Source organism: Anoplophora glabripennis, unplaced genomic scaffold, assembly GCF_000390285.2.
Source record: "Anoplophora glabripennis isolate ALB-LARVAE unplaced genomic scaffold, Agla_2.0 scaffold476, whole genome shotgun sequence".
Classification (NCBI taxonomy): domain Eukaryota; kingdom Metazoa; phylum Arthropoda; class Insecta; order Coleoptera; family Cerambycidae; genus Anoplophora; species Anoplophora glabripennis.
Window position 1 is genome coordinate 252,654 of NW_019416653.1, and position 20,238 is coordinate 272,891.

A 20,238-nucleotide genomic window follows, 5' to 3' on the forward strand; every position below is an offset into this window, starting at 1 on the left:
TGTAATCTGTGTTTAAATTTTTATATTGACATAATAAATTTATAATCTTTTTTAAAATATCCCTATTTATCCTCCGATAACTTATTTCTACTCTACAAACTAACATTTACTTATTACCTATACATACATATTTATTGACCTTTCTTTTAATGTCCACGATTTCTTAAGTACTAATTTTCTTTCTGCTATTTTCTCTCCTGTCTTCTTCATTCTTTTCGTCCACTCACTCTCTCCATTTTGTCAATGTGTTCCTTTCTCTGTCTCTTGTCTACGACAATTCAAATAATTTTACTAATATGACTATTTGATAATTACTCTTTAGTTATTTGTCAAACTTCGTGTACACCCTTATTCTTTCTTCAAACACAATTTTTCTATAATTTTAAATTTCTCTGTTGTTATCTTCTTTCCTTTATAGTTTCCTGCACAATAAAATTTTAGATATTTTCCTTTCGTCTTCTTTAATTTATTTAACTTTTTCTTATACAGTCTTCTTTTTCTGTTTTGACAATTATAACTCCTCCTGTCTTATTTATTTATTTGTTCTTTTTTTCTGTCTCCTTGATTACCACTGCACTGCACTCTTATTTTTAAATATAATTTTTTCTTAACTTATCCTTTTTAATTTAATCAGATTACCTTTTAATTTTACTTTTCCAATTTAACCTTTGCAATACTACTTAATCTTTATTTTGCTATATACCCTTATTTTATGAGCACTATTATTAATTTAGATTGATATTTCATCAAAATTTATATTTTACTTTAAATTGTCATTTTGCATCTAATTGTCATCTTAATTTCAAATCTATTACTTAACTCTACATTGTCATTCTTTGACATTAATCTATTTTCATCCTAATACTGAAACTTAAACTTTTGATTCATCTCAATATATTTAGTCCTGGGAGTTATCAACAAATAAAAATAAAATCCTATAAACTATGCGTTTATTCTTTGTTTTTCCTTGTTTTTATACAAAAGTAATAGAAGTATCGTATTAAAATTTGTAGTGTACATTTTCAAATGTCGTGAATAGATAACTTTGAAAGAAGTTGTACAGGATATTTGTTATATTGTAAACCAGCACTATTTTGTTACAACGTTCTTGAAGTTAGGATTAACCAATAATTAATACGATTTCCCGTGTAATTTTTAACTACACGAAATATGTAAGAAAACTATTTAATTTTCATACATTGTCAAAAATATAATAACAACTAATAAAGCTTTGTGTTCATAAGTTACCAACATAATTTTTGTTAAAAAAGTTCAAAGTAAAAAGTGAGATGGTGGGACTGTCCAATTATACAATTTGTCTGCCTTAATTTTAACAGACGATAGAATATATTAAAATAAACAAATTTATCAAAATCTCCAACTTGATATACAAAAGTTCGATTAATTAAGGAATATTGACATAACTGTGTGCAGAGAATACCATAAAATACAATATTTATCACTTTTTTTTACTTCTTTATGCTTAATTCTAAGAAATAATTAACGTTGCAATAAAAAAATTCTATAAAATTCATATCGAGCAATGTGACAACGGCGCGGCGGATAACACGAGGTACTACGCTGTCAGCTGTCCAGAAATACGCAATTCAGTTGTATCTGGAATTGGACCGTGTCTGAGTGTTTCTTGCACACCACTATTTCCTTTTCTTGAGGAGTCTTCCAGCTAGTAAAAAAATTGAACTATAGTAACAGTAATAAGATGGGATTGCAACAATAAATAAAAGCAAAAAAACTTTCTAACCACTCCATTGGCAAAATATTTTTTAATATATTATGATAGTAGTGTAACTTTTCCGGTCCCTATTCATTGTACCTCGCTATTTTGTTAATGTTACACCTTATATTTTGGGAAAGGCTGACTCTATCTTCATTGAGGTGTCGTCGAAGGTAATAACATATTGTGCCTCGGTAAAAGGCGGCCTATTTTATCTGCAGTTCCTTGAAAAGGTAAGTTCAGATGTTCCTCCTTTCCATCGACCACTAAATCACTGTAAGCGAGAAGGAATTTTCTTTATTAAAATTCTAATTAGTTCTTACAGATATTGTCAATGAGATAAATGAATATAAATTTCGTCCCACACCATAAGTAATTATAGAAATTTTATTGACTGAAAGGTTTTTCCAACAAAAGAAATCTGCATATTGTTTAGCAACCATGCTATAAATAGTTGTCGAATATTACCTCATGATTTATTATTAAACTGCTTGTGATAAATGATAATTGTTCGATATTTACTTAAAGGACTCCACACATTTTCCGACTTAATCGCATAATTACAGTTTGCCACACCTCTGTGCGTGGTTTACTTCGAACAAATTCTAGCAATGCTTTATATTTTGCTACGTATTTCTGATAACCGTTCATTATTACTGCAGATACGAAAACTATTCCCTTAGTTTACCTCTCGAATTTGATCAAAATTTTCTCTTTTTCGTTTATTGGTATCTTCTCCTCTCTCCCTCTTACTTTTTTCCAAAATGGAGTATCCTAAATTGTTTTCCAACACTCTACATTTTTTCTTTTATCGTACTACTGATTAATTATGATATGATATTATTGGCGTCTTTATCGCTTTACAGAACTAGAAATTCAAAATTCAGCCTCCATTTTTCTCCCTTTCCAAGTAGGGCTATAGATTCATTTTGTACCTACTTGTTTCTACAAAAAATAAATGGATGGATTATGAACTTATAGATACATTTTAACTTTAGGTTATTAAAGCTTTGTTTCTTACCAAGTCTGTCTGTTATTATTCTCTTTAAAAATGTTAACAAACGAATTAATGTAACTATATGGTTTCTGGGTCAGAGAATAGGCCCAATGATTGTACCAATATATACACAATGCAGAATGACACCGCGGCACGTAAAGTCTAGTCTTCCCTTGAATACAAATTATATTTAAAAGATTATATAAATTCCAATTTGGTTTACTCATACCTTAGTAGTTTTAATGCCTCTACGATGAAGGTAAGAGTGGATTTTACTTTCAACGAACTAGTGGATACCCTTCAATTTCTTTAGTGATGTGCCAAGAAATATTGAAAAGGATTTGTGAATAAAACTCAGTTTTTCAGTGTAGTCAAACGTCAGATTTGTGCAAAAGTAAAAATAATTGTGTAATGTTTTTGGAAACAAGATTGTCCTCTTTCTAAATTGAAGACGTATTAATTAAATTGCTATAGTTTAAGTAATATTTGGTATATGTATTTATTTACTGCTTTTTTTGTAGAAAAGCCGATACTCTCAAAAAAAAATTATTAAATTTGTTCCTAAAATGCTATAATTTTGAAAGTAAAAACACATGTTACAAGAAAATTGATGTCTTCAAATAAAATATGAAATTAAATCTGTTTTAATAAGCCTTTCTTTCAAATGTATCATGTGCAATATATTTTCGTAATCATTGCTTCCATTTTACAGGTTTTTATCAGCATATTATTATCATTGGGTCTTGCGTTATGTGAAGTTCCACCCCCATATCCTCCAAGAGGATTTAGACCCAGTCCGCCATTCAACTTGCCCATTCGACAACCTCAGACATCGTATGGAGTTCCTCAAGCAGTACCGTCGAAAATATCTCAAGCAGCTCCACAAATTCAGTATGGTGTTCCTAATCAACAAGGATCAAGTTCAACTCCCATTTTGACTCCAAACTTCAATTCCAAACAAACAGTTCCCAGCACATCGTATGGAGTTCCAGTAACAACTAGTCCTTACAGGACAATTATAAGCGAATCGCAGGGAGCTAACAGTGCTTTAAATCAGCAAGGACTTAGGCCTCTACCAAATTTAACTCCTAACTTTAATTCGAAACAGGTAATTCCCAGCAATTCCTATGGAGCCCCTGCGACAAGTAGTCCATATAGAACGATTGTAAACCAACCGCAATTAACACAAGACGCCCCAAGTAGTCAAAACAGACTGAACAATCAGTATGGAGTCCCAGACGCTAGAAACGTGGAAACCTTGGAACAGCTCAAGCAACTAAATTTGCTACTTCAGTTAAGTCAGTCGTCGAATGCCGACCAACAGAGGCAAGCTGATATAAATTTGGCTCAGTTTCAAAATTCTAATAGAAATGTCGGAATACCTAACCAGCAATACTTGCCCGTGAGGGAGGCTGCCGATTTTAGAGGCAATTTACAACCTCAGAACTCACAACAGAATATTGGACCAAATCAAGGCTACTTACCAGCACAGGAACCAACAAATTTTAGAAACGGGTTCGATGTGCCACAATCCAACAACCAAGACCCACTTGAAGTAAGAATTCCCAACCCAAACTTACAAAAGCTATCTCAGCAGTATTTGCCGGTGAAAGAGGCCTCAAATTTTGATAAAGGAGTACAATTTCCTCAAGCAGTGATACCACAAAGGCAAAACGTTCAACCAAACATAAACTACGACCAACCCCTGAATAATCCACAGTTGTTTAACAGAGCCGAAAGCTCCCAAAACAATCAGCCGCAACTGTCGGGTATAAATCCTAATATAGCGCTAGCTTCTCAGAATCCCAATCGGAATATAAACAGTTATGAGGCGCCGCTGCAAAGCAATGTGGATATTCAGCAGTTAAATGTGAGGCGTTTACAGAATTCCAACAATGTTCAATCTTCGATAAGACAAAATGCAGCACGACCAATACAGCCTGTACAACAAAATAGAGAATTTGATGATTCCAATATCCAAGGGGCAAGCAGAGAACAAGTAGATGAAAAGTATTTACCTCCTACGACAACTGCCAGAACGGTACTTCGACCTGATAGTGGATCTGCTGTTTTACCTCAAAACAACCCTGATGAAGATGAGGTAAGTGTTATTACATAGAGGAACTGATTCTTATTGCAAAATTTTGAAACAACCAGGCATCTTTGTCTGTTTTCCTCAAATGATAAATTTTTTTGGAGGCAGATAACTGAAAAATACCTGCCTTTCATAATATCACAGTTAAGGGTGAATAACAATTTAAACACGAATAGAAACATTTCCATGTAAGTCTTCACAGTTGTTTAAATTAATTTCCATATAATATATATTTGTATAAACCTAAAACTATTCTTAAATTTCTAACTTATTACCAAGATATCTACAGATATCTTATTTTTCAAACTTATTCCTTTCTTGCACCGGAGTCTTCAATTAGAAATAACTCTGCAACTGTTGGTTTCTGAGATGCGAAATAAATATAATTCGGCACACACTTGTTTCAAGTTCATAAAAAATCCTTTGCCCATAAAACGAAAACAGTGTTTATAGAAAATAAAAGTTACTCAGGCGTGTGAATCTGGGGCGGTACTGTCTAGACAAATAAATATTGATGAAGAATAACAACAAGTTTAAAAGTAACGTTTGTTTCATGTCTCAACAGAAACGTTTATGGAATTTTTAATAAGGTAACAATAACGTAAAACATTGCTCGAAGAAAATATTCATTAACCTAAAACTTGATTATATTATCATTTTCTCTATTGTATCCATTTAGAAAAAAAAGTTATTGTTCCTATAAATTTGCAACATCAATAGGTAGACACATTTTTTTAGCTAAAGATAACTAGATAATAATACATTTATAATAGTAATACATACATACATACCTACATACATAATAGATAACTTATTACATGTATTAATTAACTTTGCTTGAGACGTAGCTATTAATTGTTAAAAATTTTATAATAATAACTAGATATTGGCCAGATATTGATTTTGTGCCGTAGTCATCATAGAAGACCTGCGATACCACGGTAGTATCTAATAAAGGCAACACGTCATTCAAAAAAATATTCTGTATTCTTGCTGTTCTATTATCACCATTGACAAAGACTAATCATGATAAAAACAACTGCTACAAAGAAACCTTTTTGTTTCGACATTTTTGGAACCTATTTAAAGCAAATATTTTTTGGGGTTAATCAATTTGTACTTATGGCTAAAAGATATTTCCCTCAGTGTAGGTACCATTTTTGTTTTCGGCGCCTACAGCCAAGAATATCATCTGTAATAAAATAACGTGCTAACATTCAATATTTTTTTTAGCAATCAACCGAATCGAAAGAGGAAGCAGGTGGTCCAAATATCGCCGTCGCCACAGCAGTGTCGGGGGTGCCCGGGGGGCAAAGTTTCTATTTGTTGCAACCAGATGGTCGTCTACAAAGAGTAATATATCAGAAGACACGTGCTGAAGGCGATCGGGAGAATGAATACACGGCAAATTATCTATTTCAGAACATCCAGGCGGATCCGAGTTTAGTGTATAGTCCTCTGGTTGCCTTGGGAAAACGATGAATTTAATCAGAATCAAGCAAATTACACAGTATTCCGAAGACTCGAAGCTTGACCAAAAATTACGCCTAAGAAATATGTTTAAAACGGTAGTGTTAAAAACCGTGAAAGAATGTGCAAAAGCAACATTATTAATTTTTTATTGTTTTTTATACTTCAAAATAAAAATTTTACAATATTAAAATTTTTCTTTAGAAAACGTAGGTACCTAATCATTTATAACGAATTTATATATATTTATAAACTCTCATGACGAAAAACACTGCAAAATTTTACAATTAATGAAACTGTACATGGTATCGCAGTTTCTATTTAGAAAATTATAATGCTTCTCTGAAGAAAAGTAAGAAAAAAATCTAATTTGACACTTGACACTGACAATTTAAGTGCAATTAATTCATATTCAAAATAATTTATCTATACTCGACGGCAAAAATTATAGATAGTGATTCATCGCTAGCTCTTGGACTAGTAAGGGGGATGAAGCGTGCCGGGAACGAAAATCCATTGGCGTGTCTGCGTAAAAGGCAACAAGATATATAAAATNATTTGTTCAAAAGTATGTGTTCCTTTTGTTCTTTTTATTGGTTTTTCAAAAAGTGGAATTTATATTGAAAACGTTGCAATAAATAAAGAATATCTGAGAAAATTTGGAAAAAATTTTATTAGGTAACAAAAAATTTCCATAAACACCTGTATGAAAGTTGAAGATAATATCTTGAAAATCATCGAGGCTATTAAGAAAAAAACATTTTGAAAATTCTATTTTAACACAATATGTATTTTTAAATGAAGCATTTATTTTTCTAAATTATCTTATTTTGATCCCAGTAGTCTGTGATTAGTGAGATACCCTATATAATATTAAGATAATAGTTATTTCTTTTTCGACTTTTCCTTATTTGCTGCTAAAACTTCGCCAGGGGCAGGATACGGCCTCTGTTGATATAAAACACCAGATGCAGTACTGTCAGCTCTTGTTTTATTACTCTCTAATCCATCACTCCAGGTACCTTGTGGCACATCAGAGTACGCAGCTGGATCCATCGGATCAATTTCATCTTTTTTAGACTTTTTACTTCGATGGCGATCCTCCCTCCTGTGTCTTCTGTCTTCCCTTTCTCTATCTCTGTCTCTGTCCCTCCTATCGGAATGTTTACTCCTGTAACTTCTTTCATCGTCATCTGAATCTCGTTCCTTATCGTGATCCTTTTCTCGTTCTATACGTTCTTCTCTTTCTTTCATTTTAAGACGATTTTCACGTAACTTAGCAGCACTTTGGCATTTTATAGACTTAGGATGTTTAGGAGGTAACCATGAGACTAAATCATTTTCCATATTCCAATAATAATATCTGCCACTAAAATCATAAATTTATTAGAGAAATGTTTTCTCTTTTGTTAAATAATAAAAACTTACATCCCTTTGTCAAAAACCTCCGTCCAATTATTAGGCATAGGGTACTTTACTAATAATTTCTGCATATTACGAACATATCTTGTATCTGGAGTTGGTACACCTTTCCAGTGCGTTTCACACCAATAATTACACTCATGATATATATTACTTTTGTTGGGGCATGTAGCTAGTCCCTTAAAATCTTGCTTTTTAATATGTTCCGGCTTTTGTTTAGCTGCAATGCATAAAATATTTTTTAGTTCCTATGTTTTAGTTATGTATATTTTGCGACGTACGTGTTATTATTCCTCTTTTCGATAATTTGGCTAAAAGGACTGGAGGTAATGGCATTCTTAACTGGTTATTGTAAAATAAACAAGAAAACTTTTTAACTTCTTTCCAATTTAAATGTATCCATTTGTAGGTTATGTTATTGTTGTTGAGTTGTTGACAATTGATGTTTGTTTTCCTTTTGTTCAAATTGTCAAGAGTTATCTGATCTGAATCTAAATCTGAATTGTATAAGTATATAAGCAGTCTGTCGTATTGGCCCTAGATTAGAGAACTATACAATAGGGGTTTACGATAATTGTATCGGAGTGGTCGGAACAAGAAAATGCCTTACGAATATTCACTCTGATGATTCGATCCCATTACGAAAATGCAACGTCAATGCTCAGATATAGAAAATCTGAGCGCTCTAGTCGCTCTTGCTTATTTGTCAGATTAAAGAATGATCTGAAATTTGCGGATGCGTGCTGTTTACAGGTATAATAAAAAAATTAAAAACAGATATGTTTCGTTAAGTTACAAAGAAAGATTGTTTTGTTGACTGTTGAATGAAACATTAACTTCGTTTCGTTCTCTTCAATTGTCTAGTGTAGAAAAAAATTAAAAATGCAATATGTTAAATAACAATTTAGATATGGTAGATGTAGATGAAAATGATTATTATTGTAGCCGTACATCATACAGGTACCACTTTTCACATTTATTTGTAGAATTATTGCATGTAGATAGTGATAGAGGTTAGATTAGATCGGTTTCGACTAGGTGCTTACGAAAATAGCCAATTTAAAAGAACACTCTGACCAGAGTAAGCAGCGCTCGGATCAGTTGGTCAGATATATTTTTCGTAAACCCCTATTAACTAGATTCGTCAAGGGTTAATTTTGCTGGCTGGTTATTCAGGGAGAACCCATAGTTTTGGGATCCGTGACGGAATTAGTAAATATATTCACAAGTTAATTATAATGTGCAAAATGTGTTTAGTTATTTAATTTTCCTTATAAAATATTATTTAGCAAACATAAGTAGATAAGTTTTTTGGGCCCGCTACTCAATATCCGATCTTCACCATTCACCAACCTACAGAGCTAAAAGTCAGTACCATCAGCAATAGCAGTGTTTTCAAATAAGCCCAGTTGATTCCAGTATAAATTAAGAAGAACACCATTAATACGGTCATACATATATGGAGTATTGGTCCGATATCCTTCGACTATCCCTCATGAGTTGATAGTTCGGTTCTTATACCTGCCATTTATTCTCAATATATAGAATCTATTAGCATTTAACAATTTAAGAGCATTGTCAATCAGGATGTAAATAATCAAATTTATAATGTCCGATCTCATCTATATCATCATTGATCAGTGAACACTGATCACTGCAATGTCAATGTCAATGTCGTTTTTTCATGTCAGTTGTCATTTTTCAATGAGTTTTTGATAACCAAAAGTAAACTTTTTTTGCTTAAATTAAATGCCTTTGTAAATTAGCAATATTTTTATATTTAAAAATTATTAATTAATTTTTCATTACCATTGACAATTATAATAAGTGACTGGATTCTGGATTTACATACATACATTACTAAAATCTTTAGGTTAGAATATGTAAGTACTTATGTCTATGTGCTTTAATAGCTTTTTACTTTATTTAATATGCCTGTATTTGCTCTTTTCCAAATAGAAAAAATTGTGTCTTGAATTATAAAAATCTGTAGGTACTTAACTTGGTATTAAAGAGGTCTGAAAACCTGATCTTTTAAGTTCTTATATTATATAGACTAAGACCTTTGAAATAGGTCCCTTTAAATATATTGTATTTTATCCGTTAGTGTTACTATTTTTTTGAAAGTGATACCGTGCATTAATACACTACCAATAGTACCTAACACCAAGACTGGGACAAGCACTACGAATAAGATAAAAGTTAAGTTATGTTTAAGACTTTTTTATGGATCACCAACAAAATTAAATGGAATTTTTCTTTGTTGTGTTCTGTGCTATGTACTTACATTAGATATACGGGGACAAGCGGGTCTGTCTAATTGTTGGCATTGACCACAATTTTAAGTGAAGTGCAGTCAAAATTCTTGTTCAAAGCGTCAAAGCGTGACTCAAAAAGGGGCAATTTGTAACTTACACTATTATAATATGGTAATAAAAGTAGTAAATGTATATGCTAATGAGAAATGTGTAATTTGTTAGAACTGAGGACATCGATCGCAATGCTCTGTGGATGTGGTGTAAAAACGTCAAAATTTCTTTTAATATCAGTTACAAAGTTTTGGTAATCTGTACTGTATTTTTGTGCCATAATTTTGAAAATGGCTCTTTAAATTGCATAAGAGAGAAGTAAATAGTTTGAAATGAATAATACACATTTTATCGTCAGGGTAGCATAGTCTGTCGAGCGTGTGGTGGCCAGCATTTCTTGTCCAGACTTCCTGTTCTGGTCCAGGTTCAATCCCTGGTGTCGGCACTGGCAATGTCGATGGATAATGGGTGTTTGCGTTTTTTCAAGTGTAGTGGTTCTAAATGGAACACTATATTTAATCAAAATCTGTTGTAGAATTTACTATCTACCTATCCATACTACACTTCTCTGTACCTGTCTCTTTGAATTTTTCTGTTATTGACAGTTTTTGTGATAAATAATTAAAATGATCCAATTTCTTGCAAGGATGGCTGTGAAACTGCTAGCAAATTTAAAAACAAAACAACTGACTTATGACATATTGGTTGTCTAAATTTTCAAAATTTAAATCTAAGTAGTCTGAAATATCTAGTGAGCCATAACCGTAAGACAGCCTATGCATACTTTTATGAAATTGTGTGTATTACAGTCTTGCAGAAACCATTATATGTAATATTAAAATACTATATAGGTATCTTAATGCCGATTTTCTACGTATCTAATAATAACCATTTTCAAAATAATACCTATATGAGAAAGAAATAGTAATTGCATGTAAAATTAAAGGCCTTTTTGAAAGAATTTTTTTAACTAGGTATATGCTTTTTTTCTTATATTTTTCATACTTGTATTAGGAAATTAATAACTAAAATTTACTATTTGTTCAATACCAGAACAGTATTAGGTAGTTTAATTTAAATTAGTTACATAAAAGTTGGGTACCTTCCAAAACATTTTTACAATTGCAAAGCAAGTATCTTTGAATGCTTTACTATTTTAACTCGACAGAGCTGTCTATGCGTATCTGGTGACAAAAGTATGTCGTTTATTAATGGTAACATGAATAGTTAATAAAATAATAATAAACACATTTTTAGGTGAAATGTATGAAAAATAATTTTTGGCTGCAAAATACTGATCCAGGAGAGTCACGATATATTATTTCCATTGGAACATGCGTTGGATTCCAAAAAGAAGATTTATCAGAAGGTAAAAATATACTTTTTGTTCCTTTTACTTGTCTATTTTTTGCATGGGGTTTGATCATATTTATACTTTTATATATTCACTTTGCGAGAGATTGTATCACTTCACATCTTTATTTTCCAATTCAAAAGCAATATAGGTATGTATATTTGCAGCGATTTTTTGCCTCTTCTCTGCTTTTTTGCCTAAATATATTATAATGCTAGGAATAACTCTAAATCTCCAAGTACAGCAATCACCATTTTAATATAAATTTAATAGTCTAGCTCAAATTGCACGCCTCTAAATGAAATAAGTAAATAATATTCTATCGGGGTGTTGTTCCTTGGATAATTTTAGACTAAAAAATGAATGAACATTAATGAGCCTAAAGCAACTGGTTTTTAAGGCATGCTGTCGAAGTTTAATAAAAGACATTCCATTTCAACCTGATTTTTCTATTTCCTAATAAATTTATTTGCCAATTAAATATGTACTTGTCTCATAAAATATGCATGGACGGATAACTTGCAGACAAATTTAATTGATCAATGATTTTATTTGTCAGCTGGAAAAATCAGCCTGTCATAAAATACCTCTGAAGACATTTGATGTAAATCGATGAAAGTTTAGCTAGTGGGTTATACAGGGTGTCCCAGAATAACGTGTACAATGGTAGACAACAGATTTGTGAACTCAAAATTTGCATCTTGCTGAAGTTAATGGTTTAGAGGCTGTAAATAAAAATAACTTTTTAATCTTTACCTTTGAGGGCCCGTAACTTGTTAACGAAGGCCCTTATGAAGAAAATTTATATGAAGAACTGATATGATTTTGACCTCATATATCTGTACTCCACTTTTTTGTATCAAGTACCGGGGCACCCTGTATATAGAGGGTAATAAAGGAGATATGGCGAATAAAGAATGCCATAAACTTGTTAGAAACTACGTCAGTTGCTAGGTGATGAAACCTTCACTATTAAACAGGATGTCTTTAAAATTCATGCATCAGCAAACCACTATAGATTCCTGGGGTCAATATAAAACGGTTTAGATCAACTTACCTATATACAAAAGTCAGTCTTATACGTCCCTCTCAGTATTATGCTATGAAACATTTTTTCCATAAAACTTTAAAACTGTTTGAGCTAGAAACATCTTATTTTCTTACAAATCTTTGTTTATTTAAGTCAGAAATATTACATTACATATTTTTATTGTCATCTTAAATAATTTGATGTGTTTGGAAAAATTATTGTGTACTTAATAGTTTACCAATTTACCATTATCTGGCAGTTAAATTAATTGAGCATGCTATTGATAATACATCCATTACATTTTTCTGTAATTAATATTTTTTTACTGATAGGTACCTACTTATTACTAGAAAATGGTTTTCAGATATAGTACTTTTTAATCTTTCTTTTTTATAAACATGAACAGAGTAATTTAATCAATTAATGTTATTAAATAAGGTAAAAAAGTTCATTTTTTAAAAGAAAGTAAGGTCAGGTGGGGTAAGTGGGAATTTGGGGCAAGTGAGAACCGTATTAATTAAAAATAATTGTAATTCATTTTTAAGATAAAAATGTAAGTGATAGTCCCTGAAAAGCCATCTTGTGTCACCTCAGACCAAAAAGATAATCATATTTGGAATAATAGGTGCACTCTTAATAACAATGAAAACTATGATATTTTATCTCGATGTTAAAGTTTGTCGGGTTTAATTCAAGAGTGTGTAATTATGTGGGCGCTCCGTGTACTGAAACATACTTAAGGCTATTAGGGTAAAAAAATGTGAATTTTTTACAGAACTTAACGAAATTATTACATTACAAATAGTTGTGCGGGAATACAGTAGGTTCCTTTTACCCCTAATTGTTCCATATCTGGGGCAAGTGAGACTCAGTGTGTGTTCCTCTTGCCCCACTTGTAGTAAGAATGTTACCTTATGTTATTTTTCTCTAAACTTTATTATTATTTATGTTAAACCAAGTATCTTGCGCTACTTTTAAGATAATAAAGCAAATTACAATTTGAGTGATTTGGTATTTCGTTCCTGCAATTATAGAAAACACCATAAAACTAAAAATCTATAGCAGATATCTTAAATCCAAAAACTGCATTTGAAAACCCCCGTTTGAAGAAATATTCTCCCTTGCCCCAGCTTATTTAACAATGCTATAAGTATGTTTTACGATAGCAGTTCTCACTTGCCACTTATTTTCATGAAGTACACAGTCAGCAATCGAGTATTTGGACATTGCAACCAATAGTAAACACAACTAACAAACTTATCATTATAAAATTACAAAGTCGAATTTTTTTAATTTTGGGGACCACTTACCCCACCTGACCTTATACTCGTATGTACCTACTAGATTGGTTGGGTTGTGTAGCGAAACACATTTTTATTTTTTTATAAGCCTGAAATAATAATAATAATAATATTGCCTTTATTTTTGATAAGATAAATTGCATATCGCAAATACAAGAAAAAGACATCAAAACGTCAAAATATCAAAAAATGGCGACGTTCGGCTAAATGCCGCTCTTCCACGTGAACAACAGTTATTAATAAATATAAGTAGACAACATAAAATAAAATAACTTAACAAAACATCAAACTTACAAATCATGTTATATCAAAAAATAATCACTGTAGTATACGTTTAGACATAATCCAAGTCTTGACCCGTCCTCGGTAAACTCATTATAGATATGAATAATAAGCCTGTGATAACTAAAGCAACTGATATTTATACAAATAGTACTAAAGTTCAGTATTATATGAAATATATCGGTACATGTACACCTAAAATGGATTATTTTTTGCTTGATTTTCTACCAGGCAAGTTATTTTGATATTTATTTTTTAAACAATTTTGGAAATAATCGATTTATGTCACTCATAGAATACATTTAACTTCTTGGACTAAACAGGGTGTACTGAATTGTATAGGTCAAATTTTTATGTTGCAAGAGAACTCAAAATAATAAAAAAAACATTCGGTAAATGTTTAGTCACCGAGATACAGAATTTTCAAAATGAAATTTATAAAAATCTGTAGGAAATTAAGGAGGTCTTGTAATGATAATGAAGCATGATAGTTTTATAATTTTATTAAAAAAGTTAATTAACTTTGAACTTTTAGGTGGGAAATTGTTAACACAGAAAACCAGCAAAGTAAAGTATATACAAAGTATATTTTGTTCATACAGTTGCGAATTTAGTTACATTGTTCACATTACAAAGTAATCAGGTTCACATTATTTTACACAGGTATTCTACTTTCTAACCTTTGTAGAATGATAAGTATGAAGCACAATCATGCAGGGGTGGATAAAACTGAACACCTGGGTAAAAATTTTTCCCATTTTTCTAAGTAGAGTATTTTTTTTGATTATCTAAGATGAGAACTTTTCAATTTTGCTCCATTACGCAATAAATTTGTTATTATTAATTTGTTGCCTGACAAACATATGTTTACTGAGGCTGTGAATTAGTTTCGAGGCATTTTTTTGTAAATTCGGGGCATTATCCACTGCTAGCCACTACTTTTTCCCATATTTTTGGTAGCATACGGATTCCACATCGAAAGAACTACTCATCTTTCGATGCTATCCACCAATCGATCCAATTTTTCATATCTTTGTAAGATTAGGAGCGTTATTCTATGGATCAGAACAAGTAGTAATCCGATGGAGCAGTATCTGGTGAATATGCCGGGTGTGGTAAAACGTCCCATTTCAGCATTTCTAAGTATTTTTTGACTTCATGAGCAACACGTGGTCGAGCTTTGTCATGTAGAAAAATTACTTTATCGCGCCTTTGCTCGAATCGCCTTTAATGCACGGCTCAAACGTATCAATTGTGTTCGGTACCTGTGATGGTTTCATTCGGTCGAAGCAGCTCATAGTATATAACACCAAGCTGGTCCCAACAAATACGATATTGATGTATGAACCAGGCAAACCCCACCATTTTCTATGCTCAAGAATTATCGTAACGTACTTTTCATCACCAGTGATGATACGATGCAGAAAACCTTCCTTTTTTTGTAGTTGAAGCAATTGTTCACAGGTGAAAAATTGCCATTCAACATCTCTCGACTTCACTTCATATGGCACCCAATTTCCTTGCTTTTGAATCATGCTGAGTGCATTTAAATGTTTGGTAACTGTTGAGCGATCAACATTCAGCAATTCGGCAAGTCCATCTTGTGTTTCATATGAATCTTGGTCGAGTAATGCTTCCACATCTTCATCTTAGAACTTTTTCGGTTGACTAGGGCATTCTTTGTCAACTGTATCGAAATCACCACTTCTAAAACATCGAAAATGATTCTAACACGTTTCTATTGATGGAGTATGTTCACCTTAAGCTTCCAACAGCACTCAATGACTTTCAGTAGTACTTTCCTTTGAATTAGGAAAAGTAAAACTTTCTGCAAGTGGTGTTTTGTTGGCGTGTAATTCTACATCGTTGGAGCTAAGAAAAAATATGTTTACTCTTCAGCAAAGTGAAATTTTTACTTAAAAATGGGTACATAAGTAATAAAATGTCACGCCAAGAAAAATAAGAAAAAAATTGTGCTGTTTAGTTGTCATTGTGTCTTATAAATGATACATAGTAAAATACAGATGTAAATTTTCATTTGGCCCTTGTCTACGGGAACTTTCTTACTTTGAGTAGTTCTATCACTACGGAACGTTTGACTATTTAATTGTGTACACCCTGTATATCAACAAAAATATTGTATAAGTTTCTAATGAACTCTGCTGTTATTTATTTTAGTACTTACTAAGAAAAAATACATAAAATCTTATCGATACTACATGAACTGTAATTTAAGTAATTAAAAAAAATTGTGGAGTTGGGAGAGTTGTTCTGTGCCCTACATATTTTATGAATGATTCTAAATAATCAAATACAGTTTGAAAAATACACAGACTGTATGGGACTGGTGTGAGACAGATTGTGTTCAAATCAAAAACAAACGTATGTGTTATTTAATATTCTTGAAATGTATCTGTAATTGCAAGTGTAACAACCAATGCTTATTCAATTTTTATAAGGCAAGTGTGTAATGTTGGTTGTATAATGTTAATAAAAAGGTATTCGATGTTCATAGTATACTGATAAGAAGTTAATGTCACTTTTAGTTAAAAATTATACCAGAGTATTTCAATTTCCGTTTGATCTCAGTTTTGTAGAATAATATTTCTCATAACTGTTAAGGAGGNAATTATAATAAGTGACTGGATTCTGGATTTACATACATACATGAATTTAATCAGAAGCAAGCAAATTACACAGTATTCCGAAGACTCGAAGCTTGACCAAAAATTACGCCTAAGAAATATGTTTAAAACGGTAGTCTTAAAAACCGTGAAAGAATGTGCAAAAGCAACATTATTAATTTTTTATTGTTTTTTATACTTCAAAATAAAAATTTTACAATATTAAAATTTTTCTTTAGAAAACGTAGGTACCTAATCATTTATAACGAATTTATATATATTTATAAACTCTCATGACGAAAAACACTGCAAAATTTTACAATTAATGAAACTGTACATGGTATCGCAGTTTCTATTTAGAAAATTATAATGCTTCTCTGAAGAAAAGTAAGAAAAAAATCTAATTTGACACTTGACACTGACAATTTANTCTTAAAAACCGTGAAAGAATGTGCAAAAGCAACATTATTAATTTTTTATTATGTTTTTTTAAACTTCAAAATAAAAATTTTACATTAAAATTTTTCTTTAGGATACGTACCTAACCATTTCTAACGAATTTATTTTTATATACATATTTATAAAAACTCTCATGACGAAAAAACTGCAAAATCTTAATGTAACTGTACATGGTATCGCAGTTTCTATTTAGAAAATTCTAATGCTTCTTTGAAGAAAACTAAGAAAAAAATCTAATTTGACACTTAATTTAAGTACAATTAATTCATATTTTCAAAATAATTTATCTAGGTAATATATGTAATATTTTAAATAAATTTTCATTTAAAGTTAAAACACAAAGCTTCACTTCTCTTCATTTTATAATTACAAGAAACATAAATCAAGAGGATTCAACTGATTTAGGCAGAAACGAACTCAACAAATTTAATTTAATAAATATATCAACGATAGATGGCAGTCAAAGAAATACAGTAGAGGTTATATCGCGGGGTCACCAAATCAGACTTAATGCCTTTTCACACTAGCAGGCAACACCAGCGTAGTATTAAATGACGAATATTTATATATATTTTTTTAACACAAGTTCGACGAGCAATATCCAATCAATATCAGTAGTGACTGCCGGCTAGCTGATTGGGACAAGTATGATAAGTCACTTAAGGTTCTCAAAATTACGACAGTATTGATTTAGCTGTACCTATAAGAGTTGTGTTTCAACTTAATTAACTTATATTAGGGGTTTACGATAATTGTATCGGAGTGGTCGGAACAAGAAAATGCCTTACGAATATTCACTCTGATGATTCGATCCCATTACGAAAATGCAACGTCAATGCTCAGATATAGAAAATCTGAGCGCTCTAGTCGCTCTTGCTTATTTGTCAGATTAAAGAATGATCTGAAATTTGCGGATGCGTGCTGTTTACAGGTATAATAAAAAAATTAAAAACAGATATGTTTCGTTAAGTTACAAAGAAAGATTGTTTTGTTGACTGTTGAATGAAACATTAACTTCGTTTCGTTCTCTTCAATTGTCTAGTGTAGAAAAAAATTAAAAATGCAATATGTTAAATAACAATTTAGATATGGTAGATGTAGATGAAAATGATTATTATTGTAGCCGTACATCATACAGGTACCACTTTTCACATTTATTTGTAGAATTATTGCATGTAGATAGTGATAGAGGTTAGATTAGATCGNTAGTATTAAAGAACGAATATTTTTATATATTTTTTTAACACAAGTTCGACGAGCCATATCCAATCAGTAATTCAGTAGTGACTGCCGGCTAGCTGGTTCGGACAAGTATGATAAGGCACTTAAGGTTCTCAAAATGACGACAATATTGATTTAGCTGTATAAGTTGTGCTTCAACTTAATTCTACCACTATAATCTTATATCCTATATTAACTAGATTCATGAAGGGTTAATTTTGCTGGTTGGTTATTCAGGGAGGTCCCATAGTTTTGGGATCCGTGACGGAATTAGTAAATATATTCACAAGTGCAAAATGTGTTTAGTTATTTAATTTTCCTTATAAAATATTATTTTGCAAATATAAGTTTTTCACCGACCCACAGAGCTAAAAGTCAGTACCATCAGCAATAGCAGTGTTTTCAAATAAGCCCAGTTGATTCCAATATAAAGACGAACCATTAATACACGGTCATACATATATGGAGTATAGGTTCGATTTCCTTCCNCTATAACAAAGAAATACAGTAGAGGTTATATCGCGGGGTCACCAAATCAGACTTAATGCCTTTTCACACTAGCAGGCAACACCAGCGTAGTATTAAATGACGAATATTTATATATATTTTTTTAACACAAGTTCGACGAGCAATATCCAATCAATATCAGTAGTGACTGCCGGCTAGCTGATTGGGACAAGTATGATAAGTCACTTAAGGTTCTCAAAATTACGACAGTATTGATTTAGCTGTACCTATAAGAGTTGTGTTTCAACTTAATTAACTTATATTAGGGGTTTACGATAATTGTATCGGAGTGGTCGGAACAAGAAAATGCCTTACGAATATTCACTCTGATGATTCGATCCCATTACGAAAATGCAACGTCAATGCTCAGATATAGAAAATCTGAGCGCTCTAGTCGCTCTTGCTTATTTGTCAGATTAAAGAATGATCTGAAATTTGCGGATGCGTGCTGTTTACAGGTATAATAAAAAAATTAAAAACAGATATGTTTCGTTAAGTTACAAAGAAAGATTGTTTTGTTGACTGTTGAATGAAACATTAACTTCGTTTCGTTCTCTTCAATTGTCTAGTGTAGAAAAAAATTAAAAATGCAATATGTTAAATAACAATTTAGATATGGTAGATGTAGATGAAAATGATTATTATTGTAGCCGTACATCATACAGGTACCACTTTTCACATTTATTTGTAGAATTATTGCATGTAGATAGTGATAGAGGTTAGATTAGATCGGTTTCGACTAGGTGCTTACGAAAATAGCCAATTTAAAAGAGCACTCTGACCAGAGTAAGCAGCGCTCGGATCAGTTGGTCAGATATATTTTTCGTAAACCCCTATTATAGTCCACAGGCCCCACGTACAAAGAAAAAAATGATCACCAGCAAGCTGTAACTTTGCGTGCAGCTTAAGTTTGACGAGTCTCCCAAGATTTGACTACTAGGAAAATTCAACAGTGGCAAGTTTTCCCGTGATTTTCAGGAAAACATGTCAATCTGGCATAGACATGGAATGTTATGACCAGCACTTTTTTTTTAGTTTAAATGAAAGATATATTCTTTTTAAACCCCCCCAAAAAATTTGTCCCACAAAAATGTTGGGTATTTTGAGTTTGCCCGCCACCCCAAATATGTCGATTTGGTGACATTATGGTTGGTGACAACCAGCAAGCTGATTTTTCTGGGAGGGTTTGGTAATAAGATTTGAAATTAAAGTATCTTATTGTCCGGCAAAATTCTTGAGAAGTTTTTACAGTCCGACGCCCCGAAGATGTCGATTTAACGACAACATGGTCGGTGATAACCAGCAATCTGGTTTTGATTTTTTTCTGTAATAATTGAAATGTATAACACAATAATATACTTGTCTGCCAAAAGGATTGGAAAGTTTGCCTTAAAAATGGGAAAAATTACTATTTTTGTGGTATACAGGGTGT

General features: G+C 31.7%; 3 protein-coding genes across 5 annotated transcripts in view; 2 read left to right on the forward strand and 1 right to left on the reverse strand.

Moving 5' to 3' along the window:
- The first annotated feature begins 2,974 nt into the window (after window positions 1-2,974).
- Window positions 2,975-16,784, forward strand: LOC108909505. 2 transcript variants are annotated; one of them, XM_018713872.1, is made up of 4 exons: window positions 2,975-2,991; window positions 3,445-4,833; window positions 6,061-6,329; window positions 16,687-16,784. In XM_018713872.1, exons 1-3 carry the CDS (start codon window positions 2,986-2,988, stop codon window positions 6,307-6,309), a joined length of 1,644 nt encoding a protein of 547 aa, XP_018569388.1. In that variant the 5' UTR covers window positions 2,975-2,985; the 3' UTR covers window positions 6,310-6,329; window positions 16,687-16,784. The 2 variants fall into 2 exon arrangements, with proteins under 2 accessions (XP_018569388.1, XP_018569387.1); XM_018713871.2 differs by lacking the exon at window positions 16,687-16,784 and having other exon boundaries at window positions 6,061-6,428.
- LOC108916287 (polyglutamine-binding protein 1) lies at window positions 7,067-8,148 on the reverse strand. The gene is made up of 3 exons (XM_018722499.1): window positions 8,001-8,148; window positions 7,726-7,939; window positions 7,067-7,666 (listed from the first exon to the last, which is right to left on the reverse strand). The coding sequence occupies exons 1-3, from the start codon at window positions 8,053-8,055 to the stop codon at window positions 7,183-7,185; spliced, it is 753 nt and encodes a 250-aa protein (XP_018578015.1). The 5' UTR covers window positions 8,056-8,148; the 3' UTR covers window positions 7,067-7,182.
- LOC108909506 (monoacylglycerol lipase ABHD12) overlaps window positions 11,292-20,238 on the forward strand; it is a 59,475-nt gene continuing 50,528 nt past the window's right edge. Inside the window, exon 1 of one of the 2 annotated variants that reach the window (XM_018713874.2) lies at window positions 11,292-11,397. In XM_018713874.2, coding sequence (XP_018569390.1) covers window positions 11,295-11,397 — 103 coding nt within the window. In that variant the 5' untranslated portion in view covers window positions 11,292-11,294. The remainder of the gene's footprint in view (window positions 11,398-20,238) is intronic. The other variant, XM_018713875.1, reaches the window with a different exon arrangement.

Excerpts from the sequence above, each read along its gene's own strand:
- LOC108909505 (XM_018713872.1), top strand. Across the intron at positions 4,834-6,060 it reads ACAACCCTGATGAAGATGAG|CAATCAACCGAATCGAAAGA; the intron begins GTAAGTGTTATT and ends TATTTTTTTTAG.
- LOC108916287 (XM_018722499.1), bottom strand. The coding sequence starts at position 8,055 with ATGCCATTACCTCCAGTCCTTTTAGCCAAATTATCGAAAAGAGGAATA. Across the intron at positions 7,940-8,000 it reads GAAAAGAGGAATAATAACAC|CTAAACAAAAGCCGGAACAT; the intron begins GTACGTCGCAAA and ends TATGCATTGCAG. Across the intron at positions 7,667-7,725 it reads GAGGTTTTTGACAAAGGGAT|TGGCAGATATTATTATTGGA; the intron begins GTAAGTTTTTAT and ends TTATGATTTTAG.